Raw genomic sequence first — 18,317 nt, 5'->3', positions numbered from 1 at the left:
ACGGCGCACTACAGCTGCGCCGCGGCGCTCAGCCCAGACCAGGCAAAAACCAGCACGCGAACTCAGAATTTGCCCCTGCGTTTTCCCTTAGAACCAGCCCCTCAAGTTAGCCCAAAACCTCTTCCAAACACTCATTCAAACCCCTGGACATCACCCATAACCTCCCCTCATCAAAACCCAATCTTATCACCCATCAAAACCCCTTTAAATCCAAACTTCCAACAAGAAATCAAAGCTGAAAAACCAAAGAAGAAAACAGAGTATCACCTGAATTTAATGACTAAAACTCACCTCTAACACAGTTTTGAATCCCCTTCAATGGTTGAAACAAATCCCCTAGCTGCCACCTTTGATTTCCTAGCTCAAAACCCCAAGGTGGCTCTCAAAACTTGGAAGAGAGATGGAGGAGAGTTTGTACGGGAGAGAGAGGAAGAGAGGATGAGGATGGCTCTGTTTTTTATTCTGCCTTCTACAGCCTACTAAACCTCATGTATATCCAAGCTAAATGACCTAAATGCCCCTAGGTCATTTAAAGGCTTCTAAGCACTCCCAAGGGTAAAATCGTCCTTTACAACCTATACCGTTAATCATAATTAATGCTCTCCAATTCCCGCTGTTCTCAATATTCTCAAACATCAATAAATCATATCTCATTACCCTTTAATTCCCGGTAATGCTCTATTCATCAAATTCACCCCAAGACTCACCCCGAGCCCCGAACTTAAACCCGTTATGACTAGACCGAACACTTACATCTCATGATCGTCTCATGTCGACTAGCTCGAACCAATCCACCTTATAGTGTGGCTATATTAATTAATCATAGTCATGCACCCAAAATATACAATTACGCCCACAGTGGCCAAATTACCAAAATACCCTCACAATAATAATTTCTTCCATACGCATGCATCCACCATCATATAATAATATAATTAACGTAAACATGCATATAATCATTAAATACTATAATAAATCACTTATGGCCCTCCCGGCCTCCTAACCAAGGTCCTAAACCTTATTAGGAAATTTGGGGCATTACATCTACGTTCCCAAGTTCAACCTTGTGTAAGTTCACCAGACTTTATCACTTATTTCTTACACGTTTTTTTTTTCTTTTGTGCTTCTTGTACGTAAGAAAATTGGTTCTTACTACATTCTTGAAATTTTCTTTGCAATAGGTAGTTTTTTATTTGTGTAGATTTGTAGTGATCATAAATATATTTAGGGAAAAAGGCTTAGTGAAAACAAATAAAAATGGAACCTTTCTTTAGGTTACGGGGTAATAGGTTATAAGATTCGTGTAGCTTAAGAAAATGGGTTCTAGATTAGGGTTTTAACACACGTATCCCGATAATATCTCTTTTTTGGGGTAACTGCCCACTTTTTCCTAGAAATTCAGGATACTCTTAAACTGATAGTAACCGCCCACTCTCGCGTGGGTACACTCTCGATGCCCCAAACTTTATAATAGTTCGGTGTTGGCATTTGAGTTAATCTTGCCATTTCAAGCCTTCAGGCTCGATTAAGGCGATCTTGTTATCTCGAGCTTGCAAACTCGAGTTATCAATATCATAATATTTTCCACCTCCTTTTTTCTATAATGGGCCTTCACCTTTTTCTTTCTTGTTAGATGTCACAGTCTTCAGAGAATTAGTGGGGGTCTGAGCTTGCCATCCCTTACCACTCACCATCTCCTCAACCTGAATCGCCATTCACGCGAAACCAACGACTAATCTGTGAGCACAAGGAACAACTCAAACGAGAGGATATCCAAGCCCATTTTCAATGTCAGATCGACGAGGTCAAAGAGAGGAAGAGAAAGAAGCTTCGAGTTGCGGTGCTTCCTAATCCAGACCCCAAAATCTAGCCAACTCCACTAGATCCTAAACTTAAAGTCACCGTAGCTTACTCCCTTGACACACTCTCATTCAGCCTCATGGAGGTTTCATCAAATCAACCGTCCACAACCCCCAAATCTCTTTCCATCCTGACTTCAGAGAGCTCCTTCTTCGAGGCCAAACATCACCAAAGTTCCGTCATCTCAACCTAGCAAATTTCAGAGTTATTATCCTGCCATGGGCTAAAGCTATCCGGCAAGCTGGTGTGCCAGCCTGCCAGCTCCGACAAGAGGAGCTGCTTCATCCCTGGCAAAGACGATCCTGAGAGGAAAGTTAAGTCGCGAGCATATGTGAGTTGGGGCCCTACTTCCCCTAAAGGACTACATTCGAAACTTCATGGACTATGCTAGCATTGCCCCATTCCAGCTCCAGACTAACTCATATAGGGTCTTGGCCGCCCTTAGATCTTTATACTAGGAGTTGAAGTGGGATGGGCCTTTGACACAGGAGATTCTATACCTAATATACCTTAAGAGAAACCCCTCCCAAGCTCATGGTGGAGACGGGTTTTACTATCTGTTGAGCTACCCCAAGGAGAGACAGTTATTCGAGGATATCCCCAACCATCCTCCCAATTTCAAGACCACCTTCTTCTGGACGGAAGGTCTCACTTCCTCCCATTTTTTACTTATTCCAGCGGATTCATAAGTATTCTATCATGGTTCTTTGGTTTCTTCTTTTATTTTGAGCTCGAAATACTCATCCAATCTTTTCTTGTAGCCAAATATCATCGCCCACAGCCTACCGAGGCCATGAAGGACCACAAGGAAGCAATCCTCAAGCTTCCTTATGTTCGGGGAGCCCTCAACTACCTTCTTCACAAGGACAAGCTCCGACTTTGCAGCCTCCTTGGTGAAGGCGAGTCTACAGAAGACTCGAGAATCCACAAGTATGCGAGGTGGGAAGAAGTCTCAGTGCCAACGGCCAAGCTCCCCTCCAGAGGTAAACATTAGGGTTCGAGCTTGTGTGGCCCTGTAACTTGGTCTTTCGAGGCCTCAATGAGCTCGATTGAAGAAGGTAAGGTCGTGCTTGACCTATCGAAATGGTCTCCCACTTTGCTTAGATAGGAACACAATACCATAGTTTTATTTAACAATCCCGATAACAATTTTATGGTCTGGTCATGGCTAGACCTTAAGGTTCATAGGTTTGATAGCTGGTTGGGGAAGTACCAAACGATGTACAGTTTAGACGAGGTTTGGGATTGGTAGTCGTCCAATATGGGACCAATTACTATAGGGACCTTTCAAGATATCCCTTACTTTTAGGGGGGGGGGGGGGGGGGGGGACTCCATTAGCCTCGTCAGAAGATAGGGGAATTTCCTGTTCCCCAAGCTCGAGCTCAAATGAGTCCTCCAGTTAGGTTCCTAATACTTAGTCATCTTCAATATTAAACTTGTGTAAAAAAATTTCTCAACATAGTTGATCTTCTTTTTCCTTTTTAGGTGGATGGATTCTGACTTGGACAAAATCTGGGGGATGCCTCCTAAGGCCCGAGGTAGCAAGCAGGGATGCGCCACCTAGAAGAACGATGCCCATCCTTCGAAGGCCGCGAGGATTGCTGAGGACCCTCTCTTGGCGACCTCAAAATCTGCCTCTAACAAGCCCAAGCCCCAGGCTCCTGACGCTACGAAGGTGGCCAAGGACATCACTCCATGAACCTCGAAGGCAATCATAAACGAGCCTCCAATTCCCATGCCATCTTTTTAGGGAAAGAAGACTCCTCCTCATCCTCCTCCTCCCTACTTAGTCCCTGTTGGGGATAAAGGAAAAAAGGTTGTAGACCCTTTGGCTCCGAAGCCTGTGGGCACCCCAACTCCGACCGTGGTCTGACAGTTTTTTGTTGCACCACATATGCCTGAGTACCCCCTGGAAAACATGGCTGGGAACTTAGGAGCTGAGCTATGCTCGAACTTGCTATCCTGGGCATACCAATCGTGCAACAACCTCGATGCCAATATGTGGTGATTTTTGAACGGAGATAACACCACACTCATTTTTTATCATATTATGGAGCTCGGAGTTTCTGTAAGTCAGCATTATTTGGCATTTACTTTCTTGGTTACTTGTTATTTTTCTCTAACTAATTCAGTTTTCTGTTTTAGACTCTTCTTGGTGTCATACGCCAGAGCTCCCTTCTCTCCTCAAAAACAACCATTGATGAGGCCTTGATTCATGACATCCACCAGGCTCAAATCTGTGCCGAGGATAACCTAAAGGAGTCCAAGGGAGCCCAGGAAAAATCTGAGAGTCTGCTCAAGGAAGTCACGGAGACCCAAGCCTGCACTAAAACATCACTCCAAGAGACCCGGGAGGCCTAAGCCAAAGCCGAGGCATGTGTAATACTAGCATGCCTGTTAGATACAAACGTCAAGTCCTCAGCTTCCCCAATCACTTCCTTTAGCTTTGACATGAAATACGTCCAATATACATGATATTCACTATCCACAATCCCAAATGGAATTGGATACATATTATTATTTGCATCCAAAGTGACTGCACATAACATCCACCCACCGTATTTTGTCTTTAAAAATGTGTCGTCCACACATAACACATGACGACATGTATAAAACCGTCTTCAAATAACTCTGAGTGAGAAAAGGAAATATTTGAACCGATCATCCTCAGTAAAAAAATCTGTCAATGTACCGGGATTTTCTGTTGAAGTGTGAACAAGTACAACAGTAACTTTTGGTAGGATGCTTCAAGTGTCCCCTTGACATACCTAAGAGCCTTCTCTCGACATCTCCAAGCTTTTCCATATGACATCTCCACCCACAATCAGGATCCTTGCAAGTGATATACCAAACTTCACTACCTAACTTCTTCACCACAAAATCAAATTTATGCTTCATTGCATATAAGTGGGCCTTCGTCTTCAACTCTAACTTGTTTTCAAAAACCTTCCCAACTTCTATTACTCCATAACTCACCCCAGATGACATAAGGATAACATAAGAAGGGCATGGGATATCTTCAGCAGTATATGCCTGAGAAATCCATCTATTTCTATCGTCTTGTGTAGTTGGACGACTACTCTTTGAGCCAGGAGTCCTGCATCCTTGACTTTCTTTAAGTCTTGGCTCGGGCTGTACATTACCATTATCCACTTGGTCCACATGTAGCATGGGAAACCGATCCTCATAATTATCATCAAAACTACTGTACCCCTGAACTCTGTCATCATCATCACCCAAATAGGCAATTGGATCGTCATTGACATAAGTCTCGTACTCATACCCATCATCATGCGGGAGATTTTTTTGGGGAAAAAAATTTCATTTTGACTAGGATCTTCAATGCATACACTTGGGCCAGGAGATGTTTATGGAACAACCGTGCAAGATTGATTATGATAATCCTTATTAACACTCGCTCTAGGAGATGGATCAAGAAGAGAAATGTTCTTTGCAAATGAAGTGACACATAAAGGAACCTGATGATTTAAGGACTTCGAATTGTCTAAAATAAGAGCACTCACTCTTTCATCATCCATGATTTCAATGGGATCTAATTAGCTAAAATCATTGCATGTAAATGACACTTTCAACTTTAAGGCAAATAATGACCTATCCACTTTCAACTTTGAAGTCAACTTCTCCAATAATTCTGTGTAACCAACATCAATGGGTATGTGTATTATAGTGTTCAAACCACCTTTGAAATTCCATTTCTCTCTTTTTCGTTCACAAACACTGTTGTAAGAAATAATTATATTAACTCTGGAACTTGCAAATTTACAACAAAAAAAAAATCTTAGAAAAATTATAAAAATACATTAAATTCGATGCAAAATCGATGCTTATGCAATGCTATTCGCATTGGCAATGCCACATCGATGCTTTGGCGATGCAACATAGATGTTGCTGGTTGGATATTATATATACACGATGCATTTTCGATGCTAATTCGATGTCATTTCGATGCTGAAACACACCAACATTCATGGCATTGTCATACCATCGATATTGCATCGCAAATAATTCCCAAATTCTATTCTTGTAACGCCCCAAATTTGTTAATAAGGCTTAGTGCCTTGATTAGCGTGCCAATAAGGCAATAATTGATTTAATTGTATTACCACGTGATTAATTGTGATATATGTGCATCATTACATTACTCGAATTATATTATTATATGACTAGATATGCATGTTTAGGTGAATTAAATATGCATGTGGGCCCGTTCGTGTTCTTAAGGGCATATTTGTAATTTTTGACCCGTTGATGGTATATATATATATAAATAAGTGTGTTCTATTGTGATATGTCTAAGACTACAGTATTGTGGAGATATATTTGAGATGTGTGATCCGAGGCGGGCCTAGGGACCGGATATGTGGAATAGTCACAACGGAGTCAAATACCCGATTCGGGGTGAGCCTAGGGGTATTTTGGGGAGTTAGTGTGTGTTTGGGATTTACCGGGTAATAGGTAGTGATTTAGCGGCAATGATTTAGCGGTTATTTGGGTATGCCGGCGGTAATTGGGGATTTATAGGAATACTCAAGGAATTAGCGGGAATGGTGTGAATAACAAAATTTCCCTTGGTGGTATTAAAAGGCTAATAGTTAATTTAGGGAAAATTTGGTCATTGTAGTGCAAGGGATAGACATAGAGCCTTAGGACTCTAGACTCAATCAGAAGAAGAAAAAAAACACTTAGTCTCTCTCTCTCTCTCTCTCTATCTATCTATCTCTCTCTTTGGGTCACCCTCTCCCTTGTTGTACTTGGAAGTTTTGGTGAAATTCTTGGGGAATTGGCTGAGGGTTTGAAGAAACTTGAAGCTTGAAGTGCTTGGGGTTTAGCTGAGGGTCGAATTCCTTGATTAAAGTAAGGTTCTATTATGATTTTTGTTAAGTTTTCAGCTGTAAGTTAAAGTTTTTTATTTAGGTTTAAACCTTGGTTTGATTTGAGTTTTGGTGAGTCTATGGAGTAGTATTTGGGGTAGTTATGCTGGTTATGTTGCATTGATATGGATTCTAGACGCAATTTTAGGTTTAGGTACTTGTTAACCGAGATTTTCGGCAACTATCATAAAGAAGGATATTTACTGATTATAATAAAGAGAATAGAGGATCGACACAAGGTTTTTACGTGGTTGGGGCGTTAACTAGCCTTAGTCCACGAGTCTGTATATAAGTCTGTATTAGAGCTAGAATAAGCTTTTACAATGGAGTTGTTTAACTGTATTTCAGCAGAGTTTCTGCCTTCTCCCCCTTTTCTATGGAGCATTACAACTTATATTTATAGAATGAGGGGGACATCAGGTTTGGGCCGGGCCTGACCCGGGCCCATTTGGAATATGTGTACAGGGGGCCTTCCTAGTAGAGGTCCGAGCTAAAAAGATATATAGTACATCAAACCCAAACCAGCTCAGGCCCAATTAGTTACCCTGAGATGCAAGCATTCTCCCGACAAAACGGCACTTTGGCTCTGACCACTTCGAATCACGAGGCAGATTCAGGGGACAAGACCGGTCAGAGTACTTGGCTGCGCAGTCCTGACACGCCAGCAGACAATCCCAAGGAGACCCTTTCTGCAGGTGAAAAGTGGGGGGACAAGACCCACGCGAAATGAGGCGGCTTCAGTGTCCTGGACGCCCGGCCCATAGCCTGGGGATGAAGCGGTCCAGGTTAGTTTACCTTGGGCCCGCTGCGTTTACTTCGGGCCCGGACCATTCTGGGCCCGGGAGCGGGACGCGATGGCCGCGATGATCCGGGGCACTCCGAACAGTGCCGGGACCGTTCGAGCCGAATCATGAACCCGGAGGTACTTCCCGGACCTTTCTACACAGGCCCAGTCCGTAGTCCGCGGGTTGGGCCCAAATACCGAACCGGCCCCTCTGACCGCGGGCCGGGGCGAGGGCCCAAAACCCTGAGAGGAAATGGGGATAACAGTACTGATTTGGGTGGGTTTAGCTTGAGAAAAACATAGGGGAGTTATGGGTTTGGAGCTCGAGTCGCGACCCTGTTCTTCAGGCGCTGCAGCCCGTGTGCGTGAGAAGGCCCTGGAGGGTCTCTGAAGTTGCCTAGGTGCCGCGGCGCAGGTAGGGTGCGTCGTGGCCCTTGTTCCCCAGGAGAGAGCCTTGGGGCTCTCTAACTTATAGCGCGCCGCGGTCTTAGGGGGGCTAGGTCACGTCTCAAATCAGGGGAAATGGCCAAAGCAAGGTTTTAAGCTTGGGAACTCAAATTTAAGGGCTCGGGAAGGATTCTACTACCTGATTAGTAGAATTCGAGGTCTCAGAGGCTAGAATATTATTTCAAAGTTCTTAATTGGTTTAGGGTTTGATGGATATTTATTATTATTGCGTTGTGACTAGGTTTGATGGATACGATCAGCTCGGGACACAGGTAAGAAAACTGTTTGTGCCTGTAGAGCAGGGCATGACCCGATTATCTGTGTTTAATGTTATGTATGAATATCCATAGTTGTTATGCCATGTTTGTACGATTATGATTGATCGACGAAGGTCAGGATCAACAAAGGTCAGGATCGACAGAGGTCGGGATCAGCGAAGGTCGGGATCGACGAAGGTTGGGAACAACAACAAACATGCAGAATGCAGGTCGCCATGTCATGACCATCTAGGTTGTTGTACTCACCTGTTCGATGAAGATCGTGAACCCGGTGCCTGGTAAAACACCTTGGACGGCGTAGGCCGCTACGTGAATAGCCTGTTGTATCTGTGTAAAGTTATGCATTTACTTGAATGAATTATTTTATGCTATGTGTGTGGAGTTTTCTTGTTGGGCCTTGGCTCATGGTGTTCTATGGTGCAGGTAAGGGCAATGGAGAGGCCGACCAAGCATGAGTTGGAGGGCATGGGGTGGCGCGGACATGTTTGGCCTACCTAGCCGCCACGACTGGGGTAGTTTTGAGGAACATTGTGCAAACGTTTGATTTTGTCGCTTAGGTCGAATGTACCCTAACTTTTGAGTTGTAGATATATTTTAAAACAATATTTTGGGATCCCAATGTAACACTTATATGGTTTAAATGAATGTCCAACCTTTTTACCTAAGTTTCATCAAATGAGTCTTTATTTCGATTTAATCACACTTTTTAGTCTAATACCTCGATTAGCAAGCTAATGGAACATTTTAAAATCACATGGTAGCAACTCTAGGGTAGTAGGGCATTACAATTCTCGTCTCAACATCAAAATTGCATCGTAGGAGCATCAATGTGGCATCGATGTGGCATTGATTCTTAGAGGCTCTCTAGCACCTTTACGCAATTGCATAACATTTTCCTCGATTTGGCATCGTTATACATACATATTTCCATATCTGTCAGATCCGAAGAACAAATAAAAAAATGCAGAAAAAATATCAAACTCAACAACAGAACAGTTCAAAACTAGTATCTTGTAACGTCCTGCGTTTTTGGGTACCTTTAAACGACTCGGGTCGGGATTTTTTTCCCCGAGTTAAGAATATTATTTTAAAAAATATTATATTTTTTTGGAATTTATTCCATGAGTTATTACTAGCCAAATTATGAATTTTGTGATTTAAAAGTCAAGATAAGACTTTCGGTCCTGGACCGACACAAATACCTTGATCGAGTAAAAATCTCGGAAAATAAAATGAAAAGCTATGGCAAATATATTTTGGGCATAAAATACATTCATAAAAATTAAAGTTTGGTCAAAAATAATAAACCTAAGAGAAATTAGAAATTTTAGGCTATTTTATGTTAAATGCTTAATTTTACCGAAATGAGGAATTTTATTCCATGAATGGACCTTAGGTTAAATTTTATTGTGTAATTAATTAAATTAAATGTGAGAGACATTTAATTTAATTAATTAATGTTAAGATTTTGTGATTAAAACTTAATAAGAGTGAAAAATGTGTAGAAAGTCAAATTGGGTTTTTCTTCTTATGAAATAATTGTTCACTGTTATAAAATATGTATATATATATATAAAACATAGATAAAATGAAAGGGTGGCCGGCCATGTGACTTTTTTAAAGGTGTGAACAAAAAATTAATTAAGTTAAATCCCTTTTAGGATAGTTTAGAGTTGTATAAACTCTTCTAACCTCCCCCTAAGAACCGACCACCCACTTTCTCTCTCTCACTATCATCTTTTTTGAAAACTCTCTCAAAGTTTTCTCTCAATATTCAACCTCAAGAACACTAAGGAGTCTTGGAAGCTAAGCCTTGGTCTAGGAAGGATTTTTTTCCCTAAGGTAAAGTTTCAATAAACTAGACTTTTGTGAAGTTTTAACCATAGATTTTCAAATAGCTAATTATCTATGTTGTTGGGGGGAGTTGGTTAGGGTTTTTGAAAGGTTTTGAGGGAGCAAAAGCTAGTAGGAAGATCCACCCCTTAAGCAAGAACACCAAAGAGGAAAAAAGTTTACTTTTTATGATTTTTGTTGTAGGGTTTTTAGTTTTAAGCATTATTTTGTATAGTTAATGCTTAAAGTTTCTTATTGGTGATGTAATAAGGTTATGGCAGTTGTTTTATAATTTTTATGATGCTTGTGTGTTGAGTTTTGAAAATAGGGATCAAAACCCCCAAGGGTTTTGTAGAAACCTTAAACAAAATACATGTTTTGAGCTGTGACTTCCAAGGGGCCTAGCATCCACTGTATATTGATTTTGTAAAATTTAATTGTACTGTGATGTTGTTGAGATTGAGTACATAATGTTTAAAAATGAGTGAGTTGTGCTATTTCAAAGTTTAGGTAAAAAACTGTTTTTTCGTAATCTTATTTTCGGAACCAAGTTTGGACAGCCACTGTATAGGGCAAATGAACACAGTATTTTCTAAAGTTTTGTGGACATATTATTGGCATAACCTAGTATTCCACTGTAAAATTTAGTAAGAAAATACTGAACCTTTTAAAACTTATTAAGTGTCAAAGTTTGGAAAAAATAAGGACTTGAAAATAAGGTCATTTTTACCTCATTGTTGGAAAATTATTTCACCAATAAAAAATGATCATTTTGACCTAAGATTTTACAAAAACCTAAATGGCATACCAAAAATGGAATTGGGAAATTTTGGTAATAATTTGGTAAGTAAATTTCAAGTTATGGACTAACAAAATATGTAGTTAAAAATGTGAAAAATAAGGTTTTCACACTTAGTGTAAAATTGAGATTTTGGAACTTAAGGTAAAAAGTAAAATTTTGCTTATTTCAAGATATAAATTGGTAAGTCTTGAAAATATATTTTCACTAAAATTGCCACTTTGAGTTTAGTGTGAATTATTTTTATTAAAGAATCTTTATTCTTTTTAAAAATAAGAGATTTAATTTATTAATAGTTAATAAATTAAAAGAGGGTTTAAAACCCTATATTTTGAGAAAATGATTAAGTGAATTATTTTTCTAGTAAGTAAACTTGATTAATTGATTTTGAAAAATTAAGATGCGAAATTTTTTAACGGTTTTCCTAATTAAGACAAATTATGCTATTTTCTTAAAACAGTTTTTAGAGATTAAAACCTTAAGAAAAATTAAGAATTTATTTTCTTGAAAAATAATTAAGGAATTTAATTAGTATTTTTGGGATATAATACCGGCTAAAATCTTTTATATATTTTACCGACTTGTTGAAAGCGCGGGTTAATAACGATACTTTGAAAGAATAAGATTTTTAGTGGATTGTGGGAAAATACTATTGTGATACCCGAACCTAGGTATCGAGACCATATGATAGGTCTCCCCGAGACTTAGGGTTTAGTCTCAAATATTTTGTATGAATTTTCTTAATGGGCTTAAAAACCAAATAAGGATCATTAATCCTTACAAATGATTTTGAAAATAACCAAACTGCCCAAAATAATAATAATGAATTATGAGTGTCATAATTAATCTGAGTATACTGTATGGATAACTACAATATTGGCTAAGCGTAACTGGACTGAACGTTGGAGGGTGAAAACCTGCTGAGTGCTAAGAACTCCAAGTAAGTCAACTTATATTGTATGGCTGCAACATGAAACGATTATTGTCTTGTATGTTAGTATAGAGATGCATGCACATATATAGAATGTCGTAGAAAGTTGCTTAGAGACGTTAGTCTAGTGAGTGCTGATTTAGAAAATATGAACGGTAGATATCCTTCATAGCCTAGACAGTTGATCCCCATCACACTACTTAATTTTATTATGTCTGGCTCATTACCGCGACGAGTGGACAAGAGGTGAGGATTAGCTGGTTAGACATAGGGGTGCCAAAATAAATGGGACCTAGGGGCCCTCCTGCTTACTTAATTAGTGAACGGTTAGAACCCGAGCAAGTGCTCTGATAAGTTATTCCCGGATAGCAGCCGTGAATATTGACCATTCAGTGAGAGTGCCTAGAGATACTAGGGGTTGCTAGATTGAGTGAGGCTGAACACCCTAGGAGCAACTGCTCACCAGCACCACTGATTAGCATAGAAGTCTCTGTAAAACCGTGTAAATTCGATTTCACTCTTGGATAATTAGTGATGCCCTAGGTAACGCGATAGTTACCATTGATGGAGATATTTATTGGCTAGATCTTAGTGTTGAGAGTCGGTTCTCTCTTACAGATTAGCAATTATGTTGGAAGGCACGTTACGCCTGAATTGTTGGAAATTATCGAGCGTTGGTCTCGAATTATATTGTGATATGATATATCTGCTTGCTCTGGGATTTTCTAAGTGCAGGGATATATTTGTTGATAAGATATAGTTGTGAAATAATATATATGCTTGCTCTGGGATTTTCTGAGTGCATGGATATAATTGTTGATAAGAATTAGTTGTGATATAATATATCTGATTGTTCTGGGATTTTCTGCGTGCCGGATTTTATTTGTTTATAGGAAATAATTTATCATTGGTTATCAAGCATGACCATAAGTTTTCCAGGACGCTTTTGCGTTCTTGAAATTGATTGTGTAGGGTCCGGATGGATCCAGATTCTCTGCATGCTTTGTTTTAAGGTTTCATGTTGTAGGTAAGAGCAATGGCAAGGCAGAGCAATGAGCGCTGGAGTCTACCTTGCAAATGTACATGTGAACCGACCTTTTGGGAAGCCGTTTTATTTTTGGAAATGCTGTGTAATTTTCCTAAACTAGGCTCACTCTACTCTTTATAAAATATGTTTGTAACTAAATGTTAAGTATGGCCATACGACTTTTTAAAAAGTTTTTTTTATACAGGTTTTTGAGACATTTTGTTAAATGAAAACATTTATATTTCCGCATTATCGAGTCTTGAAAATCCGGGTTGTTACATATCTAACCATGGCATTTTATATTCATAAATAGATAGAATGAGAGGATACTTACCCATTAATTTTTCTCTTAAAAAATTCCAAGAATGACATTTTCTTCACATTAAATGAAACTTTCAGATCCGAGCAAAACACAAATGGTCGTTCAGTTCAGTATACTTCAACTATTTCAAGTTGGGTTGCTGCAATTTTTACAATATAGGGTGTGTGAGTGGATGGAGAAGGGAGGGAGAGAGAGAGAGAAGGAAGTGTATTAGATGTTAAAATATGAGAATTTTAAATGAAAGGCGTGTTATTGGCCATAACATGGTTGGGGGCACATTAATAGAATGAGTGTTTATGTTGGCATATTAAAAAAATTTCGTACGTTATGATGCAGAGCCTGAAATTTCCATAACCCTAAGGGTGAGGAGACGCATAGAGACCTCAAGTTGAATGGTGTGACAAACTTGAGGACCCAAGCTAAATTTAAAAACGAATTTGCTTATCATTGAATAGGTGTCCATAGAAATGGATATGGGCTCAACCCCAAACCTTATACATCTAGATAGGTTCACAATGGGTGAGGTCAACAACTTACATCAACTATTGTGCTCGGGAAAACACCTTCAACATGGGTATTATGTGCAAAATCCTAACTTTTATGCTGTGGCAAAATTTATTAAAAAAATATATATTTATATAGTTACTCGGAGCAAGCATACTTACACTAATGTGCTCATAGAGCGATTCATAAATTTTTTTTTATGGAAAACTGTATCATTAACTAGCAACGCACTTGAATACTTGGCACAAGCATCAACTACACTGTCAATATCACGAGAAATTAAATTAAACTTACAACAATCAACATAAGAAGAAACATCTAGCACGTAAGAAATCGAAAGGGTAATCCACGAGTGAGGGATTTTTTTTTCCTTTTGAGGCTAATTGCTAGGATTTGAGAATCAATCAAAATATCAACTCTCTCCCATCTCTACTCTCAGGCTCAAGAAATTGCCATAAGAATGGCCTCCATCTCCATACTGACATGATTCTTTTGTACGATCATACTTTATCTTTAGCGACCCTTATGGCCATCTTAAAAGACTCATCATGTCATTCAATGTAAAATGTTTACCTAATTTCATTCTTTAACATTGTTAACTTGGCAAACTGTGTTAGGGCATCCGACAAAACCATCTATTACCACTATTAATTTATAACAATTCCAACATAGCGAGAATGGAAAAACTAATCTAGAATTTATAGCAATTCCAACACAGTGAGAATGGAAAAACAAATCTAAATGGCATCTAGAAATTTTGATTTAAAAAATTAAACATATATTAGTCGGTTTTGCGTACACCACATAAACTGTAGTTATTAGCACTTAAAACTAATAAGAATATGACATATGCCTTTTCTTCTATATCTTTACCATTCTTCCTCTCGGCCTCCTCATTTCTTCGAACGGTTCATATATAACCCACTTCCAGTTGCCAAAATAACAATTTCAATATTATGTAAATGTCTTCCCCTCCATGATGTAGCAATTGGTCTGCCTTGAATGTATAGACATGGTTTTTTATCCCAAGCCAACTACATTCAATCATGTCATTCATACAGTGACGTTTCATGGCCTCCCTGATTCGGATCACACTTTCCCATCTCCCTCTTATCTCATATGCTCGAGCCAAAACCAGATAAGGTAGAGATGATTTTGGTTTTATTTCCATCATCCTTTCTGCAACACTTTCAACCAACTTCAAGTCCGCACAAATGTCAGAACAACGAAGAACTGCTCTCCATAGCATAAAGCTCGGTTCAAATGGTACTTCTGCTATAATATTCATTGCTTCCTTGAGTTTTCCAACACCACTCAACAAATCTATTATGCAAAGGTAGTGCTCACACTCAGGTATGATACCGTATTCCTGCTCCATGCATGAAAAGATTTCCATTCCCTCATCAACAAGATTTCCATAGTTGCATGCTAACAGAACCCCAAGTAGGGTTATATGATCTGGGTGTGGACCTTCGATAACCAGTTCTTTGAAAATGTCCAAGGCCTTGAATACATAGCCATTGTGGGTTAATCCAATTATAATGGTGTTCCAAGACACCAAATCTTTCTCAGTCATATTAACAAAAACTTTCATAGCATAGTCAATCAGTCCAACTTTAGAATACATTTGCACAAGTGAGCAAGAAACAATTGCATCCGACTCCACACCCATTTTAACCACAAAAGAATGAATTTGACTACCCTGATCTGCTGGAAGTATACCAGAGACAGAGCTTAAAATACTGCTGAAAGTAAATTCAGTGGGCCTGAGATTTTCTTTCAACATGAGCACAAAAAGTTTTATTGCTTTCTCCCCAAAACCGTGTCCTGCATAACTTGAAATCATGGAATTGCACACGGCCAATTCCAAATTATTTAATTCATTAAAAAGCTGGACTGCATCTTCCAATCTGTTGCATTTGGAAAGAAGGTCAATAGCAGCACTCAAAACAATGCTATTAGACAAAAATCCCACCTTGCAGCAGAAAGCAAATATTTGCTTACCTTTATCCAAATCTCGCATGATACAACAAATGCTGATAACTGTCGACATTGTGAACTGATCAGGTACATGTTGAGTAGTTCTCATCAAATAGAACTGATCTAATGCCAGTTCTCCATACCCTGATTGATGACAACTCCAAATTAAAGAGTTCCACGAGATGGCATCGACCTTCACCATTGTCAAAAACACTCCATAAGCATAATCAACATGACCAAGTTTTCCATACATGGATATCAAGGAATTTCCAAGCACAACATTTGATAAATTAAAAGCATTTCGAATTATGCTGCCATGAATTTGCTTGCCCTGGTGAGCACATGAAGCAAGCGACACCAAAATCGAGAATGTGTATTGGTTGGGTCTCACGCCCGCATTTTGCATTTTCAAGTAAAGTACCAGTGCATAACCAATAAGCCCATATGACAAATAACCTGAAATCATTGAATTCCAAGTCACCACATCTCTAAGGGTCATTTGATCGAATAGCATACGTGCCCTTTCGAGACAGCCGTGTCTAAATAACCCCTTTAAGCATATGTTCCAAGATATACAGTTCTTGTGAACAATATCATCAAACACCTTCAATGCATCATCAACGGTCCCACACTGGCAGTAAATATCGAGTGAACGATTTCCCAGAAAGGTATGAGTGTTAAACCCCACTTTTATCAACTGGGCATGAGTGATCTTGACAAAATTTAAAGATTTAATCGTCCAACATCGGTCTAAGATGTAAGTGTAATAAGAAAGCGAAGTCCTGTGGCGACCATTTACTTGCCTTAAAATTGGGTGCATACAATTGCACTGCCACAATAATAAGCAGAGCACCCCACTTATGAACACAAAAGAAAAATAAAAAAAATCCCATAAGTAAAAATACTATACCAAGCTTCACAAGATAATGCAGATGGTTTTGCTATTTCGTGCTCGTGGTCCATTCTCAAAGCATGAATAACAATCAATTGTAAGTTCCCTCCAGTCTCCAGTTCCTGTTCCGGCCAATTTCACATGATAAGCTGGGTCCGAATTTTTCCAAATTATCCTTGTCATACAGGTTGTTCAAATATGCCCATTGACATCGCATTGCAAGTGCAACAATCGCCATCTCTCTGAGGCATTTCCTCGAACAACTGTTATTCAACACCAACGCAACCTTAATACCTTATTGACCATACGCCTGTAGTGAAGCCGTAGACGTAGTCATGCAATACAGACCACATAAGACTCAACCTTTAGCCGCGCGAAGGCTCAACAATAATGAACTGCAAGTCGTATTAGGTTTAAATGGTCTTGGCTGGAGACAATGGTCTTAGGTATCGCAACAGTGGGATGCATATAAGACTACTATTTTATTAATATTTTAAAATGTTTTTTTTTTAATTATTTTTCTATTTTAAAATATTTATGAGTTGAACAAATAAAAGTGTGACACAAATCTGTCACGGACCAGGTAGTAACAGAAATAATATTTTTGTGATATTACATATTTATGCCAACAAAAATTTGAGTATATGAGCGTAACAAAATGCAAACATTGAGTGTGCTGCCAATTTCCATTTCTATCATCTTATTATTTGTTTCGGGTATGGCCAAGTATCAATTTTACCGCACTAAAACTTAAAAGAAATTAAAAGAAAAATTTATATAACTATAGTTATTGAATTCTAAATTTATAATATGTCAAAAATCATAATTAAGTATGTTGTTCGTGATTTCATCATTGGACACATGACAATAATTAGACTCTTCAGGAGATAATAAAGCTCTGTAGATCTCATCCAGAGCTTCTCGGAGTGTAATCTCCTCCCAGCAAGCCATGATCCCTTTTTTGGCATGGATGTCTCCAAGGGAGGCCACGTCCCAAGGACCACACCAATGGTCCTCCCGTCTGCTTGACCTGATAGTCCTCTAGGTCTAGGAGTTTTGTCCTCTAGCCTAGACAGAGCGCCAGATGTCAGTCACTGTAGCCTTGGGACACCACAAGATTGTCTGACAACTTTTTGGGTGCCTCGAGTAGTGGCATCAAGTTTGTACACTCGACAATTGGTATTTCCCTCAACACTACCTAACACTGAAAAATGTGCAGCCGCATTCTAATAGTGTTAGAGGCGTGTCTCCCATGAAATTGGTGGGCTGCAACCTACGAATTGGCCCAATGCGATATGCACAGACCCAAAATCTTAATTAGAACATTCAGAGGGGCTGAATAACAATTAACTCCCCGAATAATTGAGGAATATTTGTAATAAATGATATTAATGACACCCAACCTCTATAAATAGAGCTAAGGTACCATTGTAAAAGGGTTCACAAATTCTTGTACTCAGAGCACTCTATACATTACTTTAGAAAACCTCCATTGAAGCTTGCCATCACAAGCTTCAAGAACACTTATACAAAAGACTCATGGACTAGCGTTCGCGGAGCCCAAGGCGTTTTGCCCAAGCGCACTGCGAAAGATCACGTTAGGCCTGGAGGTGGTGTCCCGCCAACACCTTGCCAGCATCACAGAAACCTTGCCCAAGGGGCCAATAGGAGAAATGTCTCTGCCAACCGAAGACAAGGAATTAGTGCCTCGGTCAATAATGAATATGTTGGCTCTGAGGGAGAAACAGAAGTAGGATACCCTGAAGA

At 39.3% G+C, this 18,317-nt stretch overlaps 1 protein-coding gene across 1 annotated transcript; it reads right to left on the bottom strand.

The window, feature by feature from the left end:
* Nucleotides 1-14,356: 14,356 nt before the first annotated feature.
* Nucleotides 14,357-17,006, bottom strand: LOC133834831 (pentatricopeptide repeat-containing protein At1g43980, mitochondrial). The gene has a single exon (XM_062264585.1). It carries the CDS (start codon nt 16,476-16,478, stop codon nt 14,589-14,591), a length of 1,890 nt encoding a protein of 629 aa, XP_062120569.1. The 5' UTR covers nt 16,479-17,006; the 3' UTR covers nt 14,357-14,588.
* Between the last annotated feature and the right edge of the window lie 1,311 nt (nt 17,007-18,317).

The sequence above is a fragment of the Humulus lupulus genome, chromosome 5, assembly GCF_963169125.1.
Source record: "Humulus lupulus chromosome 5, drHumLupu1.1, whole genome shotgun sequence".
Classification (NCBI taxonomy): Eukaryota; Viridiplantae; Streptophyta; class Magnoliopsida; order Rosales; family Cannabaceae; genus Humulus; species Humulus lupulus.
Note: the sequence above shows the minus strand (reverse complement) of the source record. Positions and strands in the feature narration are given on the sequence as shown.

Coding starts and splice junctions, on each gene's coding strand:
- LOC133834831 (XM_062264585.1), bottom strand. CDS start 16,478: ATGCACCCAATTTTAAGGCAAGTAAATGGTCGCCACAGGACTTCGCTT.